The following is a 26,383-nucleotide window of genomic DNA, read 5'->3' as shown; positions in this document are numbered from 1 at the left end:
GCATGGAATGCAGCGGGAATCTGTATGACATATTTATAAATGATCTGGAAATCAGAACAACATGCCAGACTGCTCCTTGAGTGGCATTCAATTCTGGTCACCATATCTCAAAAAAAGATATTGCGGAATTAGAAATGATGAAGGGGTAGATCTCCTCTCATATGAGGAAAGGCTAAAGAGATTAGGGCTTTCTTGGAAAAGAGACAAATGAGGTGGGATATGATTCCGCGATTGAGGTACAAAGACCAGGGGACACAAGATGAAGTTACATGGAAACACTTTTAAAACAAATAGGAGGAAATTTCTTGTCCCCAGAGATTTCACAATCTAATTTTGTACTTGAGGCAACTCCTCCACTCTTGAGTTGTGTGTGTATCTGTTGTACACCCTTCATGGGTGCCTAACTTTCCTAGGGTACAACTAAAAAGGGGGTGTGGCTAGGGTTACCATATGTCCGGATTTACCAGGACATGTCCTCTTTTTGAGGGCACGTCCGGGCAACCGGGCAGGTTTTGCCAATCTGCCCGTTTGTCCGGATTTCTGGACAAACGGCCAGGCTGGTGGGCGGACCCGCCAGCCTGCCCGTTTCTCCAGAAATCCGGACAAATGGGCAGATTGCTAGCCTCCCCTCCCCTTACTTACTAGTGCCCTGGTGGTCTACTGACCTCTTCCACCTTCGAGGCAGAAAAGAGCCCCCTCTTTCCTGCCCGGAGCGCTGCCCTGCATGCATCCTTCCTGTTGGTGATCCTCGGCGCCGATTCAAAATGGCCGCCGAGAGTTGAAGTGACCTTGCGAGACTTCAACTCTCGGCGGCCATTTTGAATTGGTGCCGAGATCACCAACAGGAAGGATGCATGCAGGGCAGTGCTCCGGGCAGGAAAGAGGGGGCTCTTTCCTGCCCCGAAGAGGTCACTAGACCATCAGGGCAGTAGTAAGGTGACGGGGAGGGAGGGGAAAATTTGACAGGGGGCGCAGCAAGGGTGTGAAATGGGGCGGAGTGTGAAAAGGGGCAGGGTGTGTGGTGGGGGCAGGGTATGTGTCCTCCTTTTGGGGGGATAAAATATGGTAACCCTAGGTGTGACCATGGAAGGGGTATGGGTGGGTCAAGGGGTCTTACCCGACTTTAGGGGCCATGTTATATAATTATGGGATTTCCACCAGGTTGGAGCAGATGTAAGTTCTCATGTTCAAAGTTGAGTGAGGATCTGCTCACCAACCTTTATAGAAGTGACGCTTAGCAGAGATCTTAATGGGGCCTAACTTTGGGTGCCATTCACTGAATACGGCCCTTAATGTACTGCTTAAAGGAATATTTTAAACTGCATCATGATTTGTAGATGGGCAGGCCAACTATCATATTTTAAATACTAATTCAGCAAAAAAAAAAAAACAACACCAAATGAATGTCTTCATCTGTTCCACGACTTTATTTCAGCAATAGGTAGCTTAGCCAAGCCACCAAGAACTTGCTATTTTCCTTATAGCTATGCCAGTTTTCAGATGTTTGAAACATTTGCCCAAAACCCTAATTAACAAATGCAAAGAGCCTCACCTGACCCAAGACAATTGTACAAAGAATTACACATTATTTTCTAGGCTATTTCTTTGCCCGTGGGCCCAACATCAGTTTAATACGCAAACTCCTTGTTCTGATGCCAGTCACTGTTTCTGTGTGTTCCTCTGACACACTTCCAAAATGTTCCTGCAACAGGGACTCCATAACAGCAACTCCTCTGACTGAATCTGGTACAAAAACTTCAGCACGCCACTTCCTCTTCAGAAAACCCTGCTGTTGTACATTTTCTCTCAAAGTAGGGTGTCCGAGGCTCCAATTTAGCAGAGAGGGGTAGTGATTAAATAAGAGTCCTCAAGCTCTTGGTCAGAAGGAAGACTTGCCCAATTCTTTCAGGGCCCACTTGTTGTACTGAAGCTCCTGCTTCAAACGGGTGTACTCTTTCACCAGCTCCTCGAACTCTGGCCCGAGGATCTCGTAAGTGTTCAGGATCTGCCGACAGCTCTGCACATCTTGCTCCAGTACCTGGATGTCTCGCTGCAGGTCATCCCTGTGAGATCAAAGATGTCAAAGACGGTACATCAGACAGAAAGAGAGCATGCCAGACACAGAAAAAGAAAACCAGAAATAGTGATGAAAAGAAAAACATCAATAGAAGGTGAGCAACAGAAGCACAGGTGCAGTAAATTTCAGGAAGGAAGGCCATGCACAACATGCCTGGACTGATTTCTATTGGCGGCAGGAACCCAAGAAAAGCAGAGGAAGCCAGACCTCTTTGTCTATCTGTATTAGTGCTAATTCATAGCTGGCTTTTTGTTAATACTGCCCTAATGCGGGATTTCTTTCTTAAATGCAAATGAGCACATCTGTATGCAAGGTATGGTAATGAGCTCACTGGCATTCCAAAACCCACATTTACATTCTTGATGGGTGAACGTTAACTATAGCTCAAGAGTAGCTAAATTTTCCTTGGTTGAACATGGACATATTCATACAGGCGGAGCTCCATTTTACACAGAACACAGAGCTGAGACCACCAGGTTGGGACGTGCTCAGTTCTGATGGTATTTTAAAGGACCCCGCGGGAAATGCGCATGTCTGTGCCAGCACAAAAATGAATGCCATAGATCGGGCAGCTTCCATATGGAGGTATCGACACACATGAAGTCAGGATTGTACGACTTCCACGTGCACCTGTTCCAGGTCAAAACCTACATGTGGAAGTGCTGCAATTTTAATGTGGTTTTGTTTCCGAGAAGGACATAAAACTACACGTTGATTAAACCCGAAATTAAACCATGTTAACCCCATTTGCAGAATCTGGGTTTGGAACAGTAGGTAATTCAAATCCAAATGATGTTTTATAAGTACATAAGTACATAAGTAGTGCCATACTGGGAAAGACCAAAGGTCCATCTAGCCCAGCATCCTGTCACCGACAGTGGCCAATCCAGGTCAAGGGCACCTGGCACGCTCCCCAAACGTAAAAACATTCCAGACAAGTTATACCTAAAAATGCGGAATTTTTCCAAGTCCATTTAATAGCGGTCTATGGACTTGTCCTTTAGGAATCTATCTAACCCCTTTTTAAACTCCGTCAAGCTAACCGCCCGTACCACGTTCTCCGGCAACGAATTCCAGAGTCTAATTACACGTTGGGTGAAGAAAAATTTTCGTTTTAAATTTACCACACTGTAGCTTCAACTCGATTTTATGTTCCAAGAATGTTTTATTCTCTTTACTACTAAAGCTCCACTGTTTGGTGTTTTCTGTAGTCAGACTTTTTAAACATGACCAGCAGAAAAACGTTATGATTACAACATAGAGAAGAGACATCGGTGGGTATAAAAGGCTTATCCTGAATTTACTGCCCCATCACCATCTCTGGGATGGGACTTTTCTTCACTAAACACTGTCTTTTTCACACTCCCACAGATTACCATTCACAAGAAGGTGGTAGGACTCCTTGGGTATCTTTCTACCTAACCCAACTTTATAACTGTAACAGTTCTCACCTGATCATACCATGAACCTCCACCTTCTCACTGGTGTATGTGTCGGTGAGGACCTGCAGCTCTTCCATCCTAAAATGGGGAAAAATAACACAGAAAGATGGAAAATGAAGAGATGAACTCCTTTTAAAAATCAACTGTCTTGTAGGAACAGAGAAAGACGTCTTCCCCTGCCTTGCTGCTCCTGACCCAGCACTGCCCTCATACCTAGCCTTCAGGAAGAGTGCAGTGCATTTAGTTTCCAGGTACTGAGCACTGCTCCTGTCTGTCTCCGATTGAGACTGCAGCCGGAATTGCACTGCAAGGGTCCGCAGGAGATCGAGACAGCGCAGGAGGACCTGAAAAACAGACAAACAGAGCAAGCAAAAATGACTTAAAGCACAGGAAGAGCTGAGAGACAAAGAACGTAGGAATGATAGCACAGTGAGTTCTGATAGAACCGACAGTGCAGCAGATCCGAGATATAGGTTTTTGCACACCTCAGGGCCTTTACTACGGGTCCTATGTAAAGAGGGGGAGGGGGCCCTGTGCCCTATAAGTACCTGTGGATATGTGCTCCTCTGCTTCTCCAGAAGTCCCATCATCTCTGTATGCTTTTCTTTCTCACTGCATAGCCGTCGCTTCTCATCCTCCAGTGTTGCTGCCAGCCGTGAGGCCTTGGCCGCCTTCAGTACCTCGCTGTCGCCATCTGCAGTGAGAAAGGGGTGTTACAAAGGTGGCGGAGAGCCGCATGAGCTGTATTTCACCGGGTTTGCCAGCCTCATAACTCACTGGCCTCAGGCTGGTGGAAGCAGAGGAGAGAGAAACACTTGCGTTTCAGCCGCTCTTCAATCTCTCGGTGCAGGCGGTCCCTCATCTGCAGTAAATCCTGTACAACGGAGAGAGATGGGGAGCTGGAGAAAATTTTATGATTTTTAACTTTTTCTGGAGCTGCTGCTTTCCTTGAAACATAAAAGAGGGCCATAAAGGCACCTTAGATGTGCCATGGCTCTGCCTCACCCTCCTCCCTGGGTACCTGCTTTCCAGGCAAGTATCCCTTCAGATCCTGCGTCTTCAGTCCCAGCAGTGGGGGTCGGTCCTCGCCTGTGACGGGACCAGTGGGATCCAGCATCCGAGAACACTCTGACACCAGCGAACACTGCTCTAGTGACTCATAGAACTAGCCAAGAGAGAGAAAACCACACACACAGAGGCGGTACAGTAAGGGAAGCTTCAGAGCAAAGAATGACTCTTTTAACAGGTAAATACCCCCATCCCAATCTGGACAAACTCTTCATAGTCACCAAACCAGAAGAAATAATAAGACTCCTGTTTAATAGCAGCTTTTGCTAAGAGCTAACTGGCCTGATTTTGTGAACGAACTATGGGACCAGATTCCGGATCAATTTCTGAGTATTGGTGTGAACACCTGAACAACGTAGCAGGTGAAACACTTTTACAAATATATTAGACATCTACCAAACAGCTTGATGTGAATTACAAAAGAAGATAATAGCCATTTCTAGGAATCACCAGAAACACACTTTAAAATCAGTAACAGAAAGTAAAATTTTCAACATTTTACAGACGGACTTATAAATCTACAGGCAGTAAATTCCACTGTACAGCTGCCTGATATGCAAAGGAGTTTTCCAAAATGTTTTCTTTAACCGTTTAGTTTTTACATCACGAAAATGCAACTTCAGTTGATTTTTTGACCTGGCAGATCTTAAGTAATTTGGAATTATAAACTTAATACACAAAACACTAATTAATACATATATAAGGGTTTTTATAACACTATTCAAGGTGTTAAGCGTAGTGACAATGTGGTGTATACTTTTACATGACCCACACGTAGGTGTGATCTGGGGCAGAGTCTGGGCACAGTGTAGGTGGAATTGTGATTTACACACTTGTTCCCAAATGAGTCGCACAGAAAAGCTTGGTATAAAATGATTTTAAACTTTGAGGAGCTGCTTTTCCTCCTCATTCTCCAGGCATTACTTTTTGGTCCTCAGAGGTGAGTCCAGGCTCTCGCAGCTTGACCCGGTACTCCAGTAACATCTCATGGATGAGGCGATCTACAACCTCTGACCTTAGCCAGGCCTTTTTCTGCAGTCTCAGCTTCTCCTCTGCCTGAGATGGGAAGGACAAACAAAGCGGGTGAAAGACAACAATGGCTGCATCTTCACATTTGGCACCCCACCGTCTCAACCCTCCCCCTTCCATGACAGGGCCCGATCACCTCATCCAGCTCTTTCCTCAGCGAGACACTCAGCCCACTCTCATCCATATGCTGGGAGACCTCAAGAAGTAGTTTGGTGAATTGAGGATTTTGGGATAGGTCCTCCTCTGTCACCTGGCAAGGGGGCAGCCGGCTGCATACTGCAAGGAAGAAGAAAAGACAAAACCTCTACTGTTATAAGCCACCACACATGGAATGTTTCATGCTGAATTTATGTTTTTAATTTGTAGAAGTCTTTTTATTAGAAGCTCAAGTCAACATTACAAAGAAAAGGAAATATACATCAAACATAAGAAGCAAAATATACACTATGTAAAACAAATCACTTCTCAAACATAGAGACCCAAACAGGAACCTCTAATTTTTAGAGATATATATAAACCCTCACTTGTTCCTCAACCCCCCCCCCCCACTCCCTCTCTCTCCTCCACCATACTATGCAATAAAACAAATGAGAAATGAATGTCCACAAATTTTATGAGCAATGAGTAAGAAGGGGTTCCCACATGTTTAGCCAGGGTCTTGTTACGTTATACATTGATCTTTTGCACATCAGCTATAAACCACACTTTTATAATCCATTTATAGGCAGGTAGAACAGTCTCTGATTTCCAGGCAGTAGCCAGAGTGAGACGTGCTGCATTAAGACAACACTGGATAAGACCTGTCTATACACTATTCCTAGAGGCAAATAGGAAATCCTTTGCATAAACCTTGCCATACCTTGAAGGAGGGTGTCTGAGTACTCAGAAGAAGCGGACACCAGCGACGTCCCTGCCATCTAGCTTCCAGCTACACAAATGGGAATTCAAGTGAACAAAACAATTCTTTAATAAAACTACCTTAGAACTGATTTTTTTCTTCCTTCAAGTTTTACTTATTTCATGCAAATTTGTGACCAGGAAACAAGTCCTTCTCTTGGGAAATCCACTTGCACACATCACACATATATGAAACACAAATACCTCAACTCATAGTCCAGGTTACCAAAATGATCTAAAGTGGATTATAAAACAATTCTCTAGAATCAAAAGAACAAACACACAGAAATCTCTTAAATAATGTCTTCGCTTTGTAGTCTGCTAAAATACATTTCTGACCGTATAAGATAAACATGCAGTCCATCTGTATGAACACCATACAAACATATAGATAGATACAGAACACCCGCCTTTAATATAATTTGCTTCCTCTGCTTTGAAATCTTCCCCAAGCTTAGGTGTGTCCACTGGCTGGCTAACAGAATCAAGCAGTAAGCACGAAAATTTTCACTAGACTGAGGAGCAGATGCAAAAAGGCAGGTGGTAGAGCAGTGCACAGATGTGTGTGTGGCATCTACCGTGAATGTATTTTATTTTTATTTGTTGCATTTGTATCCCACATTTTCCCACCTATTTGCAGGCTCAATGTGGCTTACATAATACCGTAGAGGCGTTCGCCATCTCCAGCAGAGAAAACATGTACAAAGAGTTATGCAATGTCTGTTTCAGGCTTTGTTTTTGTTGTGTTGCAGGGTTTAGGCATCTAAGTTGGGTCGACGGGGTATGCCTTTTTTGAACAGGTGAGGTTTTAGTGATTTCCAGAAATGTAGGTGGCTGTACGTCGCTTTCACGGCTTTTGGTAGTGCGTTCCACAGTTGTGTGCTGATGTAGGAGAAGCTGGATGCATATGTTAATTTGTACTTGGGTCCTTTGCAGCTTGGGTAGTGGAGGTTAAGGTATGTTCGTGCTGATCTGATTGTGTTTCTTGTTGGTAGGTCAATGAGGTCTGTCATGTAGCCTGGGGCTTCACTGTAGATGATTGTATGGACCATGGTGCAGATTTTGAAAGCAATACGTTCTTTGATTGGTAGCCAGTGCAGTTTTTCTCGGAGGGGTTTGGTGCTTTCGAATCGCGTTTTCCCATATATTAGCCGAGCTACTGTGTTTTGGGTGGTTTGAAGTTTCTTTATGAGTTGTTCTTTGCATCCTGCATAAAGTCCATTGCAATAGTCTACATGGCTTAGTACCACTGTTTGTATCAAATTGCGGAATGCAGTATTACATTCACAGTAGATACACGCAGGTTTAATAGTACGCGTGGCCTTCGTGTGCATGTGCAAACAAAACTGAAAGTGCAAGCAGCAGAATCAGCGTCTGTTTTCTGCCTATGAGTCTCATTTAGACGCTGATATGTGCTTCCATTTTTGGTTTTGTTCAGACATGTTATCCCCCTCCTTCTGCCTTTGAAACTTGCAGGCGCTTTTGTCTGGTTGCCAAAGATGACCAAACTGGCAGTTAAATCTCAAAAACTGTTAACTCTTCTACTCTGCCCTAGACTGGGCAAAACATTTCTCCTGTTACAAGCCACTGTGGTCCCTTTCTGCACTGCATAGAACATTTTGAATGTGCTCATCACCATACATTTTAATGGAGGGTTCAGACGTGTCTTCTGCAGAAGTTCGATAGCAAAACAGAAGAACAAATCCTTGCAAACCAACACAGCGAGGGGCCCCGCATCTCTGGCACGTCTGTCCTCCTGTCTTGTGCATCCACATTTCAGTAAGAAAGCATCAGACTGTGGCAGTGATTTTCATATTCTGTCAGTTGCCGAGCCCAGAGCCTTCCTCCCTGCTGTATCCCGTCCCCTTTTGATGTCACTTCCAAGGTTCTGCAAGGGCGGGATGCAGCAGTCAGGAGGATCTGGGCTCGGCAGCTGATGGAATGTGAAAATTGTTACCGCTATCTACTGAAACATGGTGGATGCATATCTACTACTACTACTACTTATCATTTCTAAAGCGCTACTAGACGTACGCAGCGCTGTACACTTGAACATGATTTGTCCTTATATCAAGGTGTGGGGTGAGGTGGGGGTTCTGTGAGTTCTAAACCTCCTTTTAAATTGATAAATTATGGTTTATGGTGGTGGATGCGGGTGGGAGGGGGGGGGGGGGTCAGTAACGGTACTGTCACCCTTCTCCTCCGTCGCTAACTCCAGATTCCGTTCCTTTTATCTCGCCGCACCTTATGCCTGGAATGGGCTTCCTGAGCCATTACATCTAGCTCCACCCCTGGCTGCCTTCAAATCCGGGCTAAAGGCCTACCTGTTTGATGCTGCTTTTGATTCCTAACTTGTCACCTGCTCGTAACCTTTATCTTGTCTTCCTCTCTTCAATAGTCCCTTTTCCCTGTGTGTCCTTCTGTCTGTCCTGATTTAGATTGTAAGCTCTTTCGAGCAGGGACTGTCTTTTCTTCTTGTTCAATTGTGAAGCGCTATAGAAATGATTTGGGGCATAGGCCTGTGTTTCTGCATCAGGAGTCCAATGCCACTGGAGTTTTAGTGGCGTTGATCGTGTCCTGGCCCAGGTTCAGAATTAGGCGCCCAGTGATCTGCGCATAAACCTTGCTAAGCTGGCCCTTGCTTTCTGCATTGGCCCCAAACAAGGCAGGCACGCGCCGAGCTGTAGCAAAACCCTCTTGCCACGCATGCGCAGAGTCCCCTCCTCCGCGCTCCCCTCTGTCTCCCCGGCTCTTTCTTCCCCCATCCTACCTTCAAATCCGTGTGCACAGTTTTCCTACACCAGCGCCCCGCCCTCTCTCCAGTCCCAGTAACAGGAAGTTACGTCAGAGAAGGGGTGTTGATGAAGACGTCAGAGAGGGGCGGGATGAAGAGACGCGTGTGGTGGGCGGCCGCTGACACAACGTTTGAAGGTAGGCGGAGGCGGGAATTTGTTTGGAGAGTGTGGAGTGAGCAGCAGCTGCAGCTGTCGTGTGTTATTGGGTTTTGTCCGGGGGAATGGGGTGGGGGCCTTAGCTAATGCCCCCTCCCTCACAGGACTAGGGAAGTCCCGTTCTATTTGCCATAGGCCTTTGCGCGTGCGGCGGGGGCGGGCAGCACGAGCCTGCCAAGCCGCACGAGAGACTCGCGTTTAGGCGCGCATTGGTGGACTTGCACGCGCACTGTGCGCACCTTCCCGCGCTTGCTGCTTAGAATGTGTAGATGCGACACCTTTATTTCACTGTTCTTGCGAGTTGGAGGAGAAAACAAAAATCCTTTTTTTTTAACCACTTTGAATATTACCTGGTTGAGGTGCAAAGAGACAGTCCCTGCTCAGAAGAGCTTACCATCTAAATAATACAGACAGACAAGACAGTTACGGGTGAGGGAAGTAATGGGAGCTGAAAAGGTGGGTTTATTGGAATAACTTAATACATGCCGCTGCTGCTATTATTATTATTCCAGAATATGTGCAAAATAACTCCAATGTAGCTTGTGGCTTTAAACATTGTGTCCCCCATCTCTTGCTTTATGTAAACCACAGTGAGCCATGCATGTGAGCGATTTGCGGTTTATAAATACCAAGTGAAATGCAATTAGCCAGATCAGAAGATATCGCCTTCGAAAACTAATCAAAAATGAATTATTAGTTCAATAGAGGGGAAAAAACCCCAGAGAAAATAAGGCAGATAAAGACCATATGGGTCTGGCTGCTCTTCCATGTCACTACTCTCCCTGTCACTCCCTTAGAAATCCTATGTACGTGTCCCAAACTATCATCATATTTTATCTTCTATGTTTTGTTTTTCTTACCTAATTTCCTAGAGCATTTTCTATGTGTGAGATGTATTCTGCATGTGGAAATAGCTTTTTATAACTTGGCACATGCATAAATGATCATCGAAATTGGGTGTGCCGATATGGAATCGTAAGACAATATCTTAAATAGAACGTACCTCCACTGAATGAAGTTATCGCATAAGATATAAGGTTTTTGGCCAGTGATGAACAGAGGATCTGTTTGATGTATTTCAACTAAGAGCTCTGTAAGGCTTTTTTTCCTTAAAAAAGAATATACAGCGATTGTATTGTTGGATATGTGCTTTATTATTATTTTTTTCATTCAGTGGAGGTACGTTCTAGTTAAGGTAGTAACACATTGCATGTACATGTGTATTTGTAAGAGGTCTGCCTGAGGTTTGCATTTGGGTAGAGCTGTTATATACCCGAGTATTTATTTTATAAAATAGGTATGTGCTTGTATTAACTGCAAATACCTATTTCATAAAATAAATACTCATAGTTGCACTTTCCTTGAATTAGGTGTAACTTTGTATGAGAGTAACTGTGCACTGTTGTAGGGGCCTCTTGGATAAAGGCAGTTAAACGTATAACTTGTTCTTATATATGTGTCTGTGGCCTTTTGGCCTACTTGTGGAACTAGGTTAAGGCTTTTTGTACTGTCTATCGTGCCGTGTTTTCAGTGGCATGGCAGGGGTTTGTATGTATTGGTAATTCTCCCTTTGCTCTGTCCGCTTTTGCTTCACTTTGCCAGCCTGGAGTATTCACCTGTCATGTGTTAATGGAGTTTCTGCTTCTCCCTGTCCCTCTTTTTCTTTTTTTTGTTAAGCCTGGTTTCTGTGCGATCTTTACTCATTTATTATTGTTATGTAGTACAGCACCCTGAAGGCCTGCGTCCTGGGCAGTATATCAAGGATCTAAGAAACTTTAAAATTACTTCCCATACGTATTAATTTGGCAACCCGTTTTAGGCCGATAAAGGTATCTGAATATGTAAAGAATGTCCCTCCCTTCTTGATGAGAGAGGCATTCTTAACTGGACTGCAGGGTTGCCAAATAAAAAAAAAATTTCCCACACAAAACAGCCCAAAACCCGCCCAAAAACCGCACACACCCCACCCCCGCCGTCATCAACCCCGCCCCTTCCATCATCACCCCCGCCCCTGCCGTCATTGCCCCGCCCAATATGTCGGCAAGCCCCGCCTCTGTCGCCATTAGCCCCACCCCCCGCTGGCCGAAAAAACGCCCCAAAACCCGCACAAAAAAACCAAAACGAGCCCAAAAAAACTGCAACCCGCCGCGGGCAAAAGTTTCCCGCGGCAGGTTGCGGAAAACCGCCCAATTGGGCGGGAAACCTGCCCATCTGGCAACCGTGCTGGACTGGATCAATGTGTCCTCCTTTCCCTGGAGCCATATGGTAACCTTAGTGATGTGCCAGGTGTCCATGTGGATGGGCTGTAGGGCTTTTGCTCCTGGGGGTTTGAGCTGAGTACTGGGTCTTCTGTCTCTCATGTCAGCCCATATGCTGTAGGTTTCTGGATTAGCCGGCGAGGGTTCCTGCAGGGCCTCGGCCATTGTGGGAATGGGGTTCATCAGGTTGGTTGCATTGGTGATAATAATCCAGAGGTGTCTGTGACTCTGTAATTGAGCAGGGAATGCAGCCTCTTGAGGTGCAGCTCAGTAAATTTCCCTTCGGGATGCCTTCTTTTTGAGGAAGACTTTGTAAAGTATGTGGGCATAGTGATGATCAGCAGCTGCCAGAGGACTGGCTGAAGGCATTGGCTGGTCCTGAGCCTGGCAAGTTATGGCTTCGAGATTGGGAAAATTTCATCAGCGCAGGATGTTTTGCTGCGGCTCCTCTGCCCTCATGGGTGTTAAAGCACAGTTCTTTTCTAGCTGCCCCAGGGGGTGTTTCCAGAAAGCTGGGCCCCTCCCAGCCCACCACTCTCCCTCTAAGAACCCATCCTGCATCTCTAGGTGTGGTGTCAGAAGGTTGTTCTATACCTTGTCGCCCCTTGTCAACCGTTTCACCCTGTAGCAAAAAAAAAAGTTGGTTTTGGACCTGAACTCCTTGTAGTGCTGTCTACTGTTTGTTGATTTGGGGAGTTTCCATTGCTGCAGAGCAGATGTAGCCCCCTGTGCACTATGCAGGAGATAAGGCATCCTTCTTTAGCTGTTCTCAGCATAATAAAACTTTTACTAATCATAAACATTGCAGTGTGGCCACATGGTGAGGGGGTGCCTGCTCCTGCCACAGTACTTCTGCATCCAACATTGCCACGCAATTGACATAAACCGCTTTGCTACCTTGTTACCTGAACCTGCCCCTAATATTCAGTGCCATTTCACACCGTGGTTACAGTAGGATCAGATTTCCAAAGCTTTGGGTTTTTTTTTCTTTACAAATGCTTGTTCTATCCTATGAAATACAGTTCATCAAAGTCCAGAATGGAGGCCACCCCTGGATTTCTAATAACCCTATCCTGATGTATTACGGGCTCTGCAGCACTGATTTCAAAGGGTAGAATCAGGGACTACAAATTAGAGATGAGCACAGGGGTGGAGACCATGGGAATTCGTGGTGTTGGGTGACAAAAAAGCCGTTAATACCGCGGGGAAGGGAGGGGATGGATGAAAAGTAGGTGAGGATGGGGACCAGATTATGTCCCCAGTGAACACCTCGACTTTGTGGGTTTGACTTTACTTGACACAAACGCTAGTAAAGTGTTTCTATGGCTGAAAAACACAAAGATGCATTCAGTTCAACCGTAATAGGTATTGACTTCCATTTTGTAAGAGTACATATTCCCAATCTGTTTCGTATACAGCAGTGGTCCTCAACTCGGGCCACTCCCAGCCAGTCAGATTTACAGGACATTCAGAATATGCATGGAATAAATTTGCATGCACTGCCTCCTTGGTATGCAAATCTCTCTCGTGCATATTCATTGTGGAGATCCTGAAAACCCGGATTAGCTGGGTGTGTCCCAAGGACTTGGTTGAGAGCCCCTGATGTAGCCATAGGTGCAGGGCGCAACTTGGTGCACCCCAGAATGAACTCTCGTCACCCCCTCCCCTCCCAGAAAATAAATTGGAAATCCATCAGTCTGCTGCTAACTCCAACAACAGTTTAATAATTAAAGCAACAAATTACAACAACAACAAAAAAAAATAATTAAAAATAGGTTTCAACATTTAAAAACTCTGCACTAGTAGAAAGGAAAACCCCTTTGGGGACTGATTGAAATCTGCCTCTTGAGTGTGCTTCATGCAGACAGGTCGTTTCCAGGGTCATCAGAAAATGCAAATGAACCCGGCCATTGGACTACAGAGAGAGAAGATGGCGGTAGTCCTGGCTATTCAGTGTGAAGACTGCATGGTGGGGGCTGGGATGGCGAGTGTCACTATCTGGGCTACCCACAATGAATATTCATCCGGTTTATTTGCATACAGTTTTTGTTTTTTTTTTTACATTGAACTGGGTTCATCTGTTAGCCTAAAAACCCAGACTTGTTTGGGGCTGAAGTTGTGGAAAACAGGAGGATGGGGTCTTTAAGGACCAGATTTGAAAGCTTTAAGTATAAGACAGTGTTTTCCAACTTTTTACATTGTGTTACACATGAACTTAAAGGCACCTCCCCCCCCCCCTCCATTTTGATAATAATAAAAATAAATCATATACAAATGCAGGTTAAAGTATGTGCTGATAGCTCTTCGAGTTTGTGTAACTCAGGATTTACTGGCGGGGGGGGGGGGGGGGTTGCTGGCCCCTAAGAAACTGCTGCTCAAGGTGACAGCCTACTCTTGCCCAATGGTTGCACTGGCTCTGACCATTGCAGAACAGGCAGTGTGGACATGCAGAGGACTCGTAGCCAAAGGTTGTGCTTTCCAACCTTTTCAAGCCCAAGACACATCTACGTTAACAAAAGTATCGTGTGATAACTAGCAGGTAGTGTGAACAAGGACAAGACACAGATGGCTAAAGGCTTGAGAGTAAGAGACTGGAAAGAATCAAAATGGGAGGTCGGTGAAATGAATTTCTGTGCGAAATGTGTGTGCTGCACCTAAAAGGGCTGGCTATCTGTGTCCTGCATGTTGCCCATTCATTTTCATACTCTGGAACTGATGCTGTAATTAGGAGCAGATACACGTGGTGGGAAAATGTGGGATACAAATGCTACAAATAAATAAATTTTCAAAGCACATGGACTTACAAAGTTACATAGTAATCTATGGAACTTTATAAGTCTAAGTGCTTTGAAAAGGAGCCCCATAGTAACCTCTGGAACTTCGTAATTCTGTGTGCTTTGAAAACTAGCCTCTACGTGTACTGTCGGATTTAAGAGCCGTTACCGGAAGGTGCCGAGAGCCTGGCCTAGGTTGCTTCTTTGGGCCTGAACATCAGGCACTGCTGACTCTTCTGTGACTCACCTGAGCATGTCAGAAGGCTCACTGGTTGGGAAACACTGGCCTAAGGAATGCACATTGGAGGAAACCAAGAGATGTGCAACACCTGCATTGTCCAGAAGTGATCCTGGAATTTTAAAATAGTCTTGGAGCTTTCAGATGTGAGCAGCAGGCCAGATATAGGCCCCTGCTCAGGCACTGTGTTGTCCACTTATGCATTGAAAGGAAGGGTAAGATTTAAGAAAAAAGACAAATTGGTCCTTGGCAAATATAACCCTGCGATTTGCTCAGTGTCCATGAGGTGGAGCATTTGTTCCATAGACGTTGGTCCATCCTAGCAGACAGCAAACCAGGAACCAGCTGAACCTTTAACCATAGTTATTTCACTGAATCCATCTCCTTCATGGAAACAGTGTCACACAGTGATAAAGACACAGTAGCTCTTACTTATAACTTAAAGCGGACTTGGATGAGGCTTGTCGCTGAATGTGGCAGGAGTAGCACAGGAGGTGTCCGTCCAAAGGGAAGCAACAGAAACCCTCCTTATCACTGAGCTGCAGGCCACAATCCTGAGGGGAAGAGAGAGGAGTATCAGAGGGCTGATCCTGTTCATAGGCAATACACCTCTTCGCTCATTGTACCATCTTTAATATGCACTAGGTATGGCCTGGGGTATGCACAGAGCAGGGGTTCTCAACCCAGTCCTCGGGATACACCCAGTCAGACGGGTTTTCAGGATATCCGCAATGAATATGCATGACATAGATTTACATACCAAGGAGGAAGAGATTGAAGATTTGGGTTTAAAAAAGGTTTGGACAAATTCTGGAGGAAAAGTCTTTAGTCTGCTATTGAGACAGACATGGAAGCAACTGCTTGCCCTGGGATTTGTAGTAAGGAGTGTTGCCATGATTTGGGTTTCTGCCAGGTACTTGTGACCTGGCTTGGCCACAGTTTGGAAAACAGGATACTGGGCTAAATGGACCATTGGTCTGACCCAGTATGGCTACTCTTATGTTCTTATCTCAAGCATATTGTGGATATCCTGAAAACCCGCATGGCTGGTTGAGTCCTGAGAACTGGGTTCAGAACCACTGGCACAGAGAATATACACCAAGGGGTTCTCGAGACACACCCAGCCATGCGGGTTTTCAGGATATCCATCCTAAAAACCTGACTAACTGGATGTGTCCTGAGGACTGGGTTAAGAACCTCAGGTGTAGAAAGAATGGGTGGGGGGAGGTAAATCTTAGGTTCCTGCCTCCCCACTGTGGTTAATCAACTGACTGAGACTATACATACACAAGGTCTGTTCCCTTCGCATCCTTCAAATGTGCAGTAAACAGTGCAGAAGGGATAACTATAGAGTTTATCATCACTTGTATGGGTTTGGTAGGAAGAAATTGCATGATTCAGAGTTACACTTCCTAGAATCCTTTGCTGCTACTGGGAAACTACTTCTGCAATTTAATATGGACAGACTACAGCTCCCAGCATCCACTGGCAGGGTTACCAGTTCCCAGCTTGTTCATAGTCGACTACTAAAAAGCTATATAAGCAGCAGGTCAGAACTAAGGCATGTTTAACACTGGCTTTTCCCCAGTAAGGATCGCTGTGGGAATAGATGAGGCCCCCGAGTGCCACTCACCTCACAGTGATAACACTCAAAGTGGTATTCGTTGTCCATGGATATCACCCGCACAATATTCTCCGAGCCCTGCCACAAAGAGCGAGAGTTAAACAGCCATGTGTTGCCTGATAGTACAACCTCCTAGATCCTAGGCTTGCTGCCACCGAGAAGAACCATCTCCAATACTTCAGCATCCCGGCTACCTCGCTCACTGCCCCCCGATCTGAGTCCTCTCCTAGTACTAGAGCATCCTGGATGCCACCAGAACTGGCTCTAGGAGGATACAGGACCTGGGTCAAACCATCCTGTGCGGGGCCTTCTCGTCACTTCATCATGCTGGCCGCTGTCTGTGGTTTGAATTACCCAGATCCGGTGGATCCTGCAAGTGGTTCAAACCACAAGACGGAGCAGTGTGCAGGTTAGAGGGAGAACTGCTGGCTGTGTTGTCGAAGCATGGTGACCAAGGGACTCACCCCAGTGCGCCATTGCTAGATAAGCTCTGGGTTCCACAGTCATTCCCTGCAAGCTGAGTACTCTAAAGCACAAGGATTTTGTAGCCTTGCTGTATGAGCTGTGACCTGAACTCACCTCTGAGGGCAGAATAGGTTGTCCACATGCAGTGCACTTTGGACCAAAAATTCTGGAAAAGGAAAGAAAAGCATTTAGGAGACTGGTGAGGATAATGCAAAGAAAGGGGTGTAGCAGCAAGGCGAGTCCCCTGGGGTACGAGGGTGCCCTTACTTGTGGTAATCCGTGACACAGTAGACCTGGTGCGTAAAATCCACTGTGAATGGGATCCCGTCCAGGCTCTTGTTACACACCACGCAGCGAAAACAGCCTGGGTGATACATCTTCCCTAGAGCTTGAAGAATCTGTGAAAAGAAAGAGCACAGGGTACAGAAGAGTTCACGCCTCACTCTCTCGTGACTGAGACCGGCACACATAGGGGTTGATGCTCAAAGATTTGCGGTAGAGTGACACCAGTGCAGAAAATTTGCCATAGCATGCTCAAAGTAATTTGCTGTTAACTTTTCTGTCGGTACCTGAGCAGCAACCACCCCAACCCAACCCCCTTACAACAAAAATAAATGCCCTGGTGGTCCAGTGCCCACCCCAACTAGGTCAGGCCATGCTTACCTCCCCCCCCCCCCAGTCACTTGGCCTGGTGGTCTACTGGAAATCTGCCCATCCCCAGACCTCCGTACCTTGTAAGAAGCAGGAGCAATGCCCACTCACTACTGTTTCTCCAGGCACCATTTTCAAAATGGTGGCACCACACCCCATGTGGTGCATCCTGCTTCCTAGAAGGTCTGGGGCTCTTGGGGGAGGGAGGGCTTCCACTAGACCAGTGTTTCCTAAGTCAGTCCTGGAGTACCCCCTTCCCAGTCAGGTTTTCAGGATATCCACAATGAATATGCATGATTCTGATTTGCATACACTGCTTCCATTGTATGCAGATATCTTTCATGCATATTCATTGTGGATATCCTGAAAACCTGACTGACTTGGGAAACACTACACTAGACCACCAGGCCAAATGACTTGGGGGCTGGGCCTGGTCCACACGGGTATTGTTTGACTAGAGGGTGGGGGCCACTGGAACTTCCGGGCATATATTTTTTCTTAATATTGGGGAAGGGGGCAATAAACCGCTAGAGTATTTTGGAGGGGGGGGGGAGCTGGTGCAGCAGAGTGGTCAGGTTGGAAGAGAGAAGGGGTGTCGCTAAACACCACCTCTCAACCAACCCTTCTAACACTGCCCTGGACCTGGCAGAAAATTTCTCGCACTAAATGCACTTAAACTTTTTTTTTTTTTTTTACATGGCTGTGGGGTGTATAATAACCACATTAGCATGCATATAAATACATTTTAATTCAGTCTGCGCTAATGATTTCAACACCTGCGCTGAAACCATTAGAGCATTCGGCACATAATAACTTGCACACAAACCCAGTGCTATAACCCCCTTTTAGCGCTGGCGTTTTGAGCATCGGCCCAATACACCTTGAAACCCTCTCAGAGACCCCACAGCTCTTCCAGTGCACCTCGCTCCTGCCCCACAACACCTCTGTCGTTTGAGTCTTGAAACTCATCTCACACAAAGGCGTAAATTCGCCTAAAGTTACTCGCCGAACACTTGTCAGTCCACAATTACACATCTAACTTTTAAGTGCGAGCACTGACGCTACCTGCATGAATTCTGTAACCTGTGTGCAAGTACTGAGCACTCCCTAACCCTAGGCCTCTGCCGTTGCGCACTATGGATTTTGTACAAAGAATATGATTAAGGTCAGTTGCGTATAACTGCTGATTGGTGCCAGTTATTGGGGGAAAGAGTTCTGTCAATGCACCTCATTCCTGACTTGCAGTATTTCCTGCTGTTCCAGTACTGAGACCTCACTGGTAACTCTCAGTGCACCTCACTCATAAGTACACAAGTATTGCCACACTGGAACAGACCAAAGGTCCATGAAGCCCAGCATCCGGTTTTCAACAGTGGCCAATCCACTGGCGAGATCCCGAAAAAGTTCAATACATTTTATGCTGCTTATCCCAGAAGTAGTAGTGGATTTTCCCCAAGTCAATTTAATAATGGTCTATGGACTTTTCCTTTAGGAAGCCGTCCAGACCTTTTTTAAACCCTGCTAAGCACCTTCACCACATTCTCCTACTCTGCAGCACTTGTGTCCCCCCCCCCCCCCCCAAAATCGCTATTTCCATACTGAGAGACCCATACACAGCTTTGCCAGTTTCCCTCACTCTTGCTGTGGAACTTCCGGTGCTGTTTCAGTTCGAAGACCCCACACACAGTTCTGTTGATACACTCCTGCAATGCTCTCTCCTTTTAGCCCTGCACTAATTAAACAGACAGTGGTGTTTGCACAGTTGCTGCTACCTTTTCTAGGATCAGGTGACCGCATACACAGCATTTTTCTGCTGCTTCTTGGAACCCCGAAAACTGTGAATTGAGGGGGGGGGGGGTGGGAAGAGAAGAAAACAAGAACAGTTATGAGCCTTTGGAGAACAGTGACCCAAGCTGCAGAAGGAGATGGATCAGGACAGAGCTTTGATGAATGCTCACCATGTAATCTTCCTGGCAGTACACTGATCCGTTCACATTGTAGAATGCCTTGCCACGCAAAGTCCGTCCTGAGAGAAAGAATCACAGATTGAGTCAGCAACACTAGCCTGGGCCACAGAAAACCAGCAAGGTGAGAGCCAGTGGATCCTCTCAGCTTTACGAGAGGCTTCAGATGCAAGCATCTGGGCCTCCTCAGGAACCTGACAATGCTTCAGGGAGCCCGAAGCACCAGTTATACTCAAGTGCGGTAACAATTCTAAAAGAGGAGAGTCAGGGACATCCAAAGAACACAGGGTTTGCTAGATCTAGGAAAGGCTTGTTCATTGGGTGGAGCAGGAGTTTCACCCCATGCTTGGAACAAACTCCCTGAGCCCATACGCCAGGCCCCCTCCCTACCCATCTACAAATCATTGCTCAAAGCCCACCTCTTCAATGTCACTTTCGGCACCTAATCACAACACCTCTACTCAGGAAATCTAGACTACCCCAACTTGACATTTCGTCCTGTAGATTGTAAGCTCTTCTGAGCAGGGACCGTCCTTAGTTATTAATTTGTACAGCGCTGCGTAACCCTAGTAGCGCTCTAGAAATGTTAAGTAGAAGTTCAGAATCCCAGTTCTTTCACTCTTTGTGCCACCCTGGGGAAGGCCTTTTATTTCTCTCTCTCTCTGAGTCTGGGCACTATTACCGGCCGCCTCCGTCTGTGTGGATCTTTGGAGGAGTTACTTTGTGTTCTTGTGCCTCGGGCCCTGGGTCTGTCACTGATGCTCTGTGTGTGACTCTGAAGGAGTCGCTTTATTTATTTAAAATTTTCTAGTCTGCATCAGCTACAATTCTGAGCAGATAAAATACAATCATAATTTTAAACATAAACCACAAATACAAAACAAACTCTTATTAAAACTGAACAAACACTTCATTTCTCCATACCATAGCTTGAATCCCTGGCTCTTAACACCTGATTCTGCATATGAACCTAGGGGAGTCACTTTATCTCCCTGTGCTTGAGTTCTGATTCCCAGCTCTGTCACTGACTCAGGGTGGGGGGGGGGGGGGGTAATTTTATCTGTCTGTGCCTGAGATCTGATCCCCATCTCTGTCACTGATGCTCATAAGAGCCAACTTTTCAAAATTATTGGGAGTGCTAAACCCAATGAAAATAATCCCTCCACGGACACATACAAGGAACTTTCTTAATATTGGGGGTGCTCAAGCACCCACAGAGTCGGCTCCAATGCTGATGCTCCATGTGTGACTCTGAGGGAGTCAGTTCATTCTTCCCCATTCCCTAGCTCTAATCCCGACTCTGATTCTGCATATGAACCTAGGGGAGTCACTTTACTACTACTATTTAGCATTTCTATAGCGCTACAAAGCGTACGTAGCGCTGCACAAACATAGAAGAAAGACAGTCCCTGCTCAAAGAGCTTACAATCTAATAGACAAAAATAAAGCAAGCAAATCAATGTGTGAAGGAAAGAGGAGGGTAGGTGGGGCAAGTGGTTACAAGTCAAAAGCAATGTTAAAGAGGTGGGTTTTCTGTCTAGATTTAAAGGTGGCCAAGGATGGGGCAAGACGTAGGGGCTCAGGAAGTTTATTCCAGGCGTAGGGTGCAGCGAGACAGAAGGCGCGAAGTCTGGAGTTGGTAGTAGTGGAGAAGGGAACAGATAAGAAGGATTTATCCATGGAACGGAGTGCACGGGAAGGGGTGTAGGGGAGGACGAGTGTGGGGAGCAGCAGAGTGAGTACATTTATAGGTTAGTAGAAGAAGTTTGAACAGGATGTGAAAACGGATAGGGAGCCAGTGAAGCGACTTGAGGCGAGGGGTAGTATGAGTAAAGCGACCCTGGCGGAAGACGAGACGGGCAGCAGAGTTTTGAACCGACTGGAGAGGGGAGAGGTGACTAAGTGGGAGGCCAGCAAGAAGCAGATTGCAGTAGTCTAAAGGAGAGGTGACAAGGGTATGGATGAGGGTTTTGGTAGAGTGCTCGGAAAGAAAGGGGCGGATCTCCCTGTGCTTGAGTTCTAATTCCCAGCTCTGTCACTGACTGGGGGGGGGGGGTCATTTTATCTCCCTGTGCTTGGGTTCCAATCCCCTGACCTGAGGTGGGTGATAATCTTTTTTTTTTTTTTCTCTGAAATCTGGTACCAAAAACTGGAAGTGACACTTTGCTCTAGAGGGGTGGTGGAATACCTTTTTAAAGTGCTTTGGGATTCAGGATTCCATAAAAGATGCTTTATAGATCCAGATTTTACATCTTGTAATTAAGCCTAGGAGGAAAGTGAACAGGAGGCAGAGAGCGGCACTGAAAGGGAATTCTCAGCATTCTTGGCCTCTGATGTCAGGAGCCCAGCTCCTTGAGGCAGCCTCCTCTCTGCAGTCAGAAGGAGAGACTGAAATAAAGCTCCTCTCCCTCCCCTTTCACATTCCTGCCTTTCAGAAGTACCCCTAGCAACTTACCAACTGCCTGAGCTTTAGAGCTGCACCTGGAAGCTCCAGACTGCCAACAAGAGACTGAGAGAAATGCACTAGCAGTTTCCAGGCTTCGCATTTTACACTGATCAAAACGCACACGTGCACACTGATCCACACACAGCAGCAATGCACACTTCCTACACACACACACACACACACATACTGACCCACACAGAACAGGGACAGTGGCATTGCACACTTCCTATATAATACACACATACACACACACTGCCCCAACACAGAACAGGTCTTGCATGTGTAGCAGCAGTGAGGGCTTTACATACACACACACACACATCCAGCTGTGCTCACCAGGGTAACTCACCACAGGAGCAGCAGACGAAGCATTGAGTATGGAAGATGCTGTCCAGAGCTCTGCAGGCATTGCTCTGGCCGTAAATTCCTTTGTTGCACTTCATACAAGTCCCTGTCAGAGAAAAAAGAAAAATATTCAGTTATTGATAGGCTTCAGCACATTGGATTCTGTAGCGCTCCTAGGTTCTAATCCTGGTTCTGTCACCAGCTCTGTTTGACTCCCATACTTCAGTCCTAATCCCCACCCTATCAGTGAGACTCTCTGTATGACCTTCAGGGAGGCACTCCATGTGCCTCAGTTCTAATCCCTGGTTCTGTGAGTGACCCTGGGAGAGTTACTTTTTTCCCCATCCTTCTAATTCCCAGCTCCAGTGATTGGGGGGGGGGGGGAGTTGGCAGAGAAGGAGGGGGCCCAATTATAGCTGCTCCCATATTATTCCTGTACTCTGAAGGTCCTTTCCAACAGTTTACATGGGAGTTGTGCTAATACCCAGCACTGTTACTGACTTTCTGTGTGACCCTGGGGGAGTCCCTTTAACTCCCTGTGCCTCAGTTTCAGGGGAGTAGGCAGACCTGCCATTTTGAGTGGGCCCAAAGTTAACCTGGGTGGGCCCTTCCCACCCCTGTACGTACATACAATATAGTGTTTTTTTTAATGACCCAATATCTGCCCGTTTCTCTCTCAACCCCCTCCCCTGGTCCTACCTCAGAGCTGTTGCCTGTCACAAATCCTGTAGGCAACCTGCGCTGGCCCTGCAGGCTTCTCTCTACTACATTCCCGCCAAAGAAACAAGAAGTGACATCACTGAGGGCAGGACATGTTAGAGAGTATCCTGCAGGGTCGGCGCAGGATGCCTATAGGAATTGCCGCTGGCAGTAGCTCTGAGGTAGACTGGGAGGGGGGATTCCACAGAGACGGGCAGATGCCAGGCTACGAGTGCAGAAGAGGGAGAGAGAGAAGTGAGGCACCGCCACTGAAAAGTTTTGAGGGCCTCATGGGCTGCTGACTGGGTGGGCCTGTGCCCACCCAGGCCCACCCTTAGCTACGCCACTGCTCAGTTTTAATCCCTAGCTCTGTCATTGACTGACCCTGGGGGAGTCACCTTATCTCCTTGTACCTCAGTTCTATTCTAATCCCTGACTCTGTGTGTGATCCTGTGCTTTAGTTGTGATCTCAGAGCGTCTTCATGTGCATTTTGGGGGGTATCACTTTATCTTCCTTTTTCGCACGTTACAGAGACATGGGATCTATGGATGGAGTTTGTAGTAAGTGTGTGTCTGGGCTTAATTAATAGTGACAGCTACCTTGCAAAAAGCACCTACCTCCTCTTGCGGCGGCTAAACAAGCTTAAACCTGCCACGATCGGCACAACAGCGGTTCCTACAGTTTACATGTGAAGAAAGCATAATGGTGGTTGAATGTTGTCTGGGGGGGAGGAGTTGTAAAAAAAAAATGGAGGCGGAGTGCTGGGATTGGGGAAAGTTGTAGTAAATGATGGAGGAGAAATAGGGAATGACCAGGGCCAGCGCATCCTATCTGAACTTTCAGGACCTTACCAACGTTCCCTCTAAAATCTAGTGTGTGCAGGAGTCCCATTACCCGCGTCCTTACCATTAGGGATGGCACAGCCATCTCGTGGTTTAAGTCATGCAGGGCAGGCAGATCCCTTGGGAGTCCCGCAGAAGCTGCTGTTAGATTGCTGTACCTTCTCCAACATGGGTGGCAGATTCCCACACACCTTAGAGCAGGGGTGAGCAACCACGGTCCTCGAGGGCCACATTCCAGTTGGCTTTTCAAGATTTCCACAATGAATATACATGAGATTGATTTGAATGTACTGTTTTCCATTGCATGAAAATTGATCTTATGAATATTAATTGTGTAAATCTTTGGCTGGGTGTGGACCTCAAGGAGTTTGGTTGCTCACCTGTGCCTTTTAGGGAACATTGGACTCCCCGCCACCCCCTCCAAGATTTGGATAATTTAAACTTGACGATCATGATTACCCCAATCCCCCCTCCTAAAAAGATCCCGTAAACAGGCATACTTGAACATCATAACGAGGGCAATTTCCAAAATGTAATTATCTTCGGAAATGGGATATTTGAAAATTGTCCACCCTCTCTTTAGGTAACAGTATGTGCTGATGGTCTTTGAGTTTGCAGGGGGTGCTCCTTGCTGCCCTCCCAAGAAGCTGCTTCTCTTGGTGACCACCTAGTCTGCTCAGTGCTTAAGCCAGCCCTGTGGCTCACAGATCCACATGGTTGAGAGGAAGGCTGACTGATGTGGGGGAGCAAAAGAGGATGGAGGAGGAGTAGAGGCCTGGAGTCTGGATCTTGGAGGAATGTTCAGGCCCTTCCCTTCCGGTGCAGCACCTCAGGTAAGACAGGAGCCTACTTGCTGCTCCTCTCTCATCCATCACATTCCCTGAATTCCTGTGGTAGGGAGGTGTGAGGCGCGCATTCCACAGGGCATGTGTGAGCAGGACCAGAAGCATCTGGGGGAAGAGGGGAGGACACCTGGCTAAGAGAGAGGTTGCAGCAAGAAAGGGGCTGTCTGGCAGTACTCCCTCAACATTATCTACAGTTCCCTCCCCAGCCACACCACCATCCAGGTCCTCAGTGCATGCAAACTCCTAGGGATAAACTTCCAGCTCAAGAAAAGTGGAATACAGTGGAAATCTGAGCTAAAGTTACCAACCAGGTTTGCATACTCACCAAAATAATCCTCTCTGTTTTCGAGCTCCTGTCCCCTGGCCTGGGGTATCTTGGGCACTGGAGTAACCCACTTGTCCCATCCGGGCTTCTCTTCCTCAGCTGCACCCAGTCCCAGCTTTGAATCCTCTTTGAAACCCGCCCCAACAGAGCCTTGTGGCTCTGGGCCTCTGGGGGCCAGCTCCGCATAGCCTGTGACGGAGTGGCGGACAGGCAGGTGGGCCGGGATGCTGCTGAGCGCTGGTGGGTAGGAGTGACGGTTGTCCTGTTGCCAAAGGAGGTTCAGGGACTCCTGCAGTTCTGGGACAGGGCTGGCATGTCGCTGGTCATAGCCAAGGCTAATGCCACTGGTGCGATTGCTGTACCCGGATTCCAGAGCCAGGCTGGTGGACGAGCGCTTACTGCTGTTGCTGGCTGTGCTGGCAAAACTGGAGCGCGCGCTCACAGCCCCGATGGGTTGCCGCGCCAGCAGGTTTACACGGAGCCCCAGCTCACCACCCAAATCGCCAGCGCTGTAGCGTTGCGAAGCCCGTGGCCGCTCCTCCCAGTCCCCAGAACTGTACTGGTGCAAGTCCAGGGAGAGCCGATGACTCCCCTCCTTGATACCCACTGCTGCTTCCTGGGAATCAGAATCCCTGAGCCTCACACGTCGTTCCACCACTCCTGCTGCCATGGAGCCTGGCCCGGGGGTGCTTATCTGCCGGCGGGATCGGCGTAGGAACTTGTCTTTAAATGGACCATTGCCGGTGTCCACCGGCTCTGCTGTTGATTCACTCTTCTTCTTGCTGGATTTGGTGCTGCCGGAGTCGGACAGTTTCAGTTTTTCCAGTATCTTGCTAACTCCCTCCCCGAGGCGATCCATCTCGTGCCCAAGAGAAGTCAGGTGCACACTCACTAGTGATTCAGTGAGAAAATGAAAAAAAAATAAGCCCTGTAAAAGTAAGAAGATACCCTGTGCCCATCCACAGCTGTCTCAGCTTTGCCAGTGTGACTGCGCTCCCTCACCGCACTGCCAGCCTAGTATTCGGAGTGATTGTGTTCATCTGTTGCTCTCCAAAATAACTGTACTTTTCCTAGAGCAATCTCAGCACTACTGTGCCATCAAAGTGTCCCAAACAGCTGCTGTCCCAGAGTGGTATCACCTGGTTGCTCTCTGTGTTATCTCCAAAAAAAATCTTGCACTGTCTGCTCTTTCAGTATGGCATCACCTGCAGCCTTGCTGTTCTAGTCTGCTTTTATCTCCAGTGACTGCAACTCTTTTGTGGCTTCTTTCTTTCTCTGCTCACAGAAAGTAAAGTTCTCCACAATTTTCCATGTCCTGGGCCCCACATCTAGCCTTGGCAGGGGCCGGGAAGAATCTGAGATCCTTTTTAAAGTCTTTGCTAGCACAGAGCTTGCATATGCTTATCCCTGCCAGGCAGGGTCTGAGCCCAGTCTGGACTCCA

At 47.0% G+C, this 26,383-nt stretch overlaps 2 protein-coding genes across 2 annotated transcripts; both read right to left on the bottom strand.

The window, feature by feature from the left end:
* Window positions 1-1,400: 1,400 nt before the first annotated feature.
* Window positions 1,401-9,328, bottom strand: HAUS4 (HAUS augmin like complex subunit 4). The gene is made up of 10 exons (XM_030187769.1): window positions 9,284-9,328; window positions 6,476-6,544; window positions 5,753-5,892; window positions 5,512-5,643; window positions 4,541-4,684; window positions 4,297-4,393; window positions 4,068-4,213; window positions 3,733-3,863; window positions 3,529-3,597; window positions 1,401-2,063 (listed from the first exon to the last, which is right to left on the bottom strand). Exons 2-10 carry the CDS (start codon window positions 6,531-6,533, stop codon window positions 1,880-1,882), a joined length of 1,101 nt encoding a protein of 366 aa, XP_030043629.1. The 5' UTR covers window positions 6,534-6,544; window positions 9,284-9,328; the 3' UTR covers window positions 1,401-1,879.
* On the bottom strand, window positions 5,872-26,383 carry AJUBA (ajuba LIM protein). Its single transcript, XM_030187768.1, has 10 exons — window positions 24,942-26,383; window positions 22,234-22,335; window positions 19,433-19,500; window positions 19,247-19,309; window positions 17,091-17,221; window positions 16,938-16,989; window positions 16,368-16,436; window positions 15,167-15,288; window positions 6,476-6,544; window positions 5,872-5,892 (listed from the first exon to the last, which is right to left on the bottom strand). Exons 1-9 carry the CDS (start codon window positions 25,798-25,800, stop codon window positions 6,499-6,501), a joined length of 1,512 nt encoding a protein of 503 aa, XP_030043628.1. The 5' UTR covers window positions 25,801-26,383; the 3' UTR covers window positions 5,872-5,892; window positions 6,476-6,498.

The sequence above is a fragment of the Microcaecilia unicolor genome, chromosome 14 (assembly GCF_901765095.1).
Source record: "Microcaecilia unicolor chromosome 14, aMicUni1.1, whole genome shotgun sequence".
Lineage (NCBI taxonomy): Eukaryota > Metazoa > Chordata > Amphibia > Gymnophiona > Siphonopidae > Microcaecilia > Microcaecilia unicolor.
This window is presented reverse-complemented; position numbering and strand designations above follow the sequence as displayed.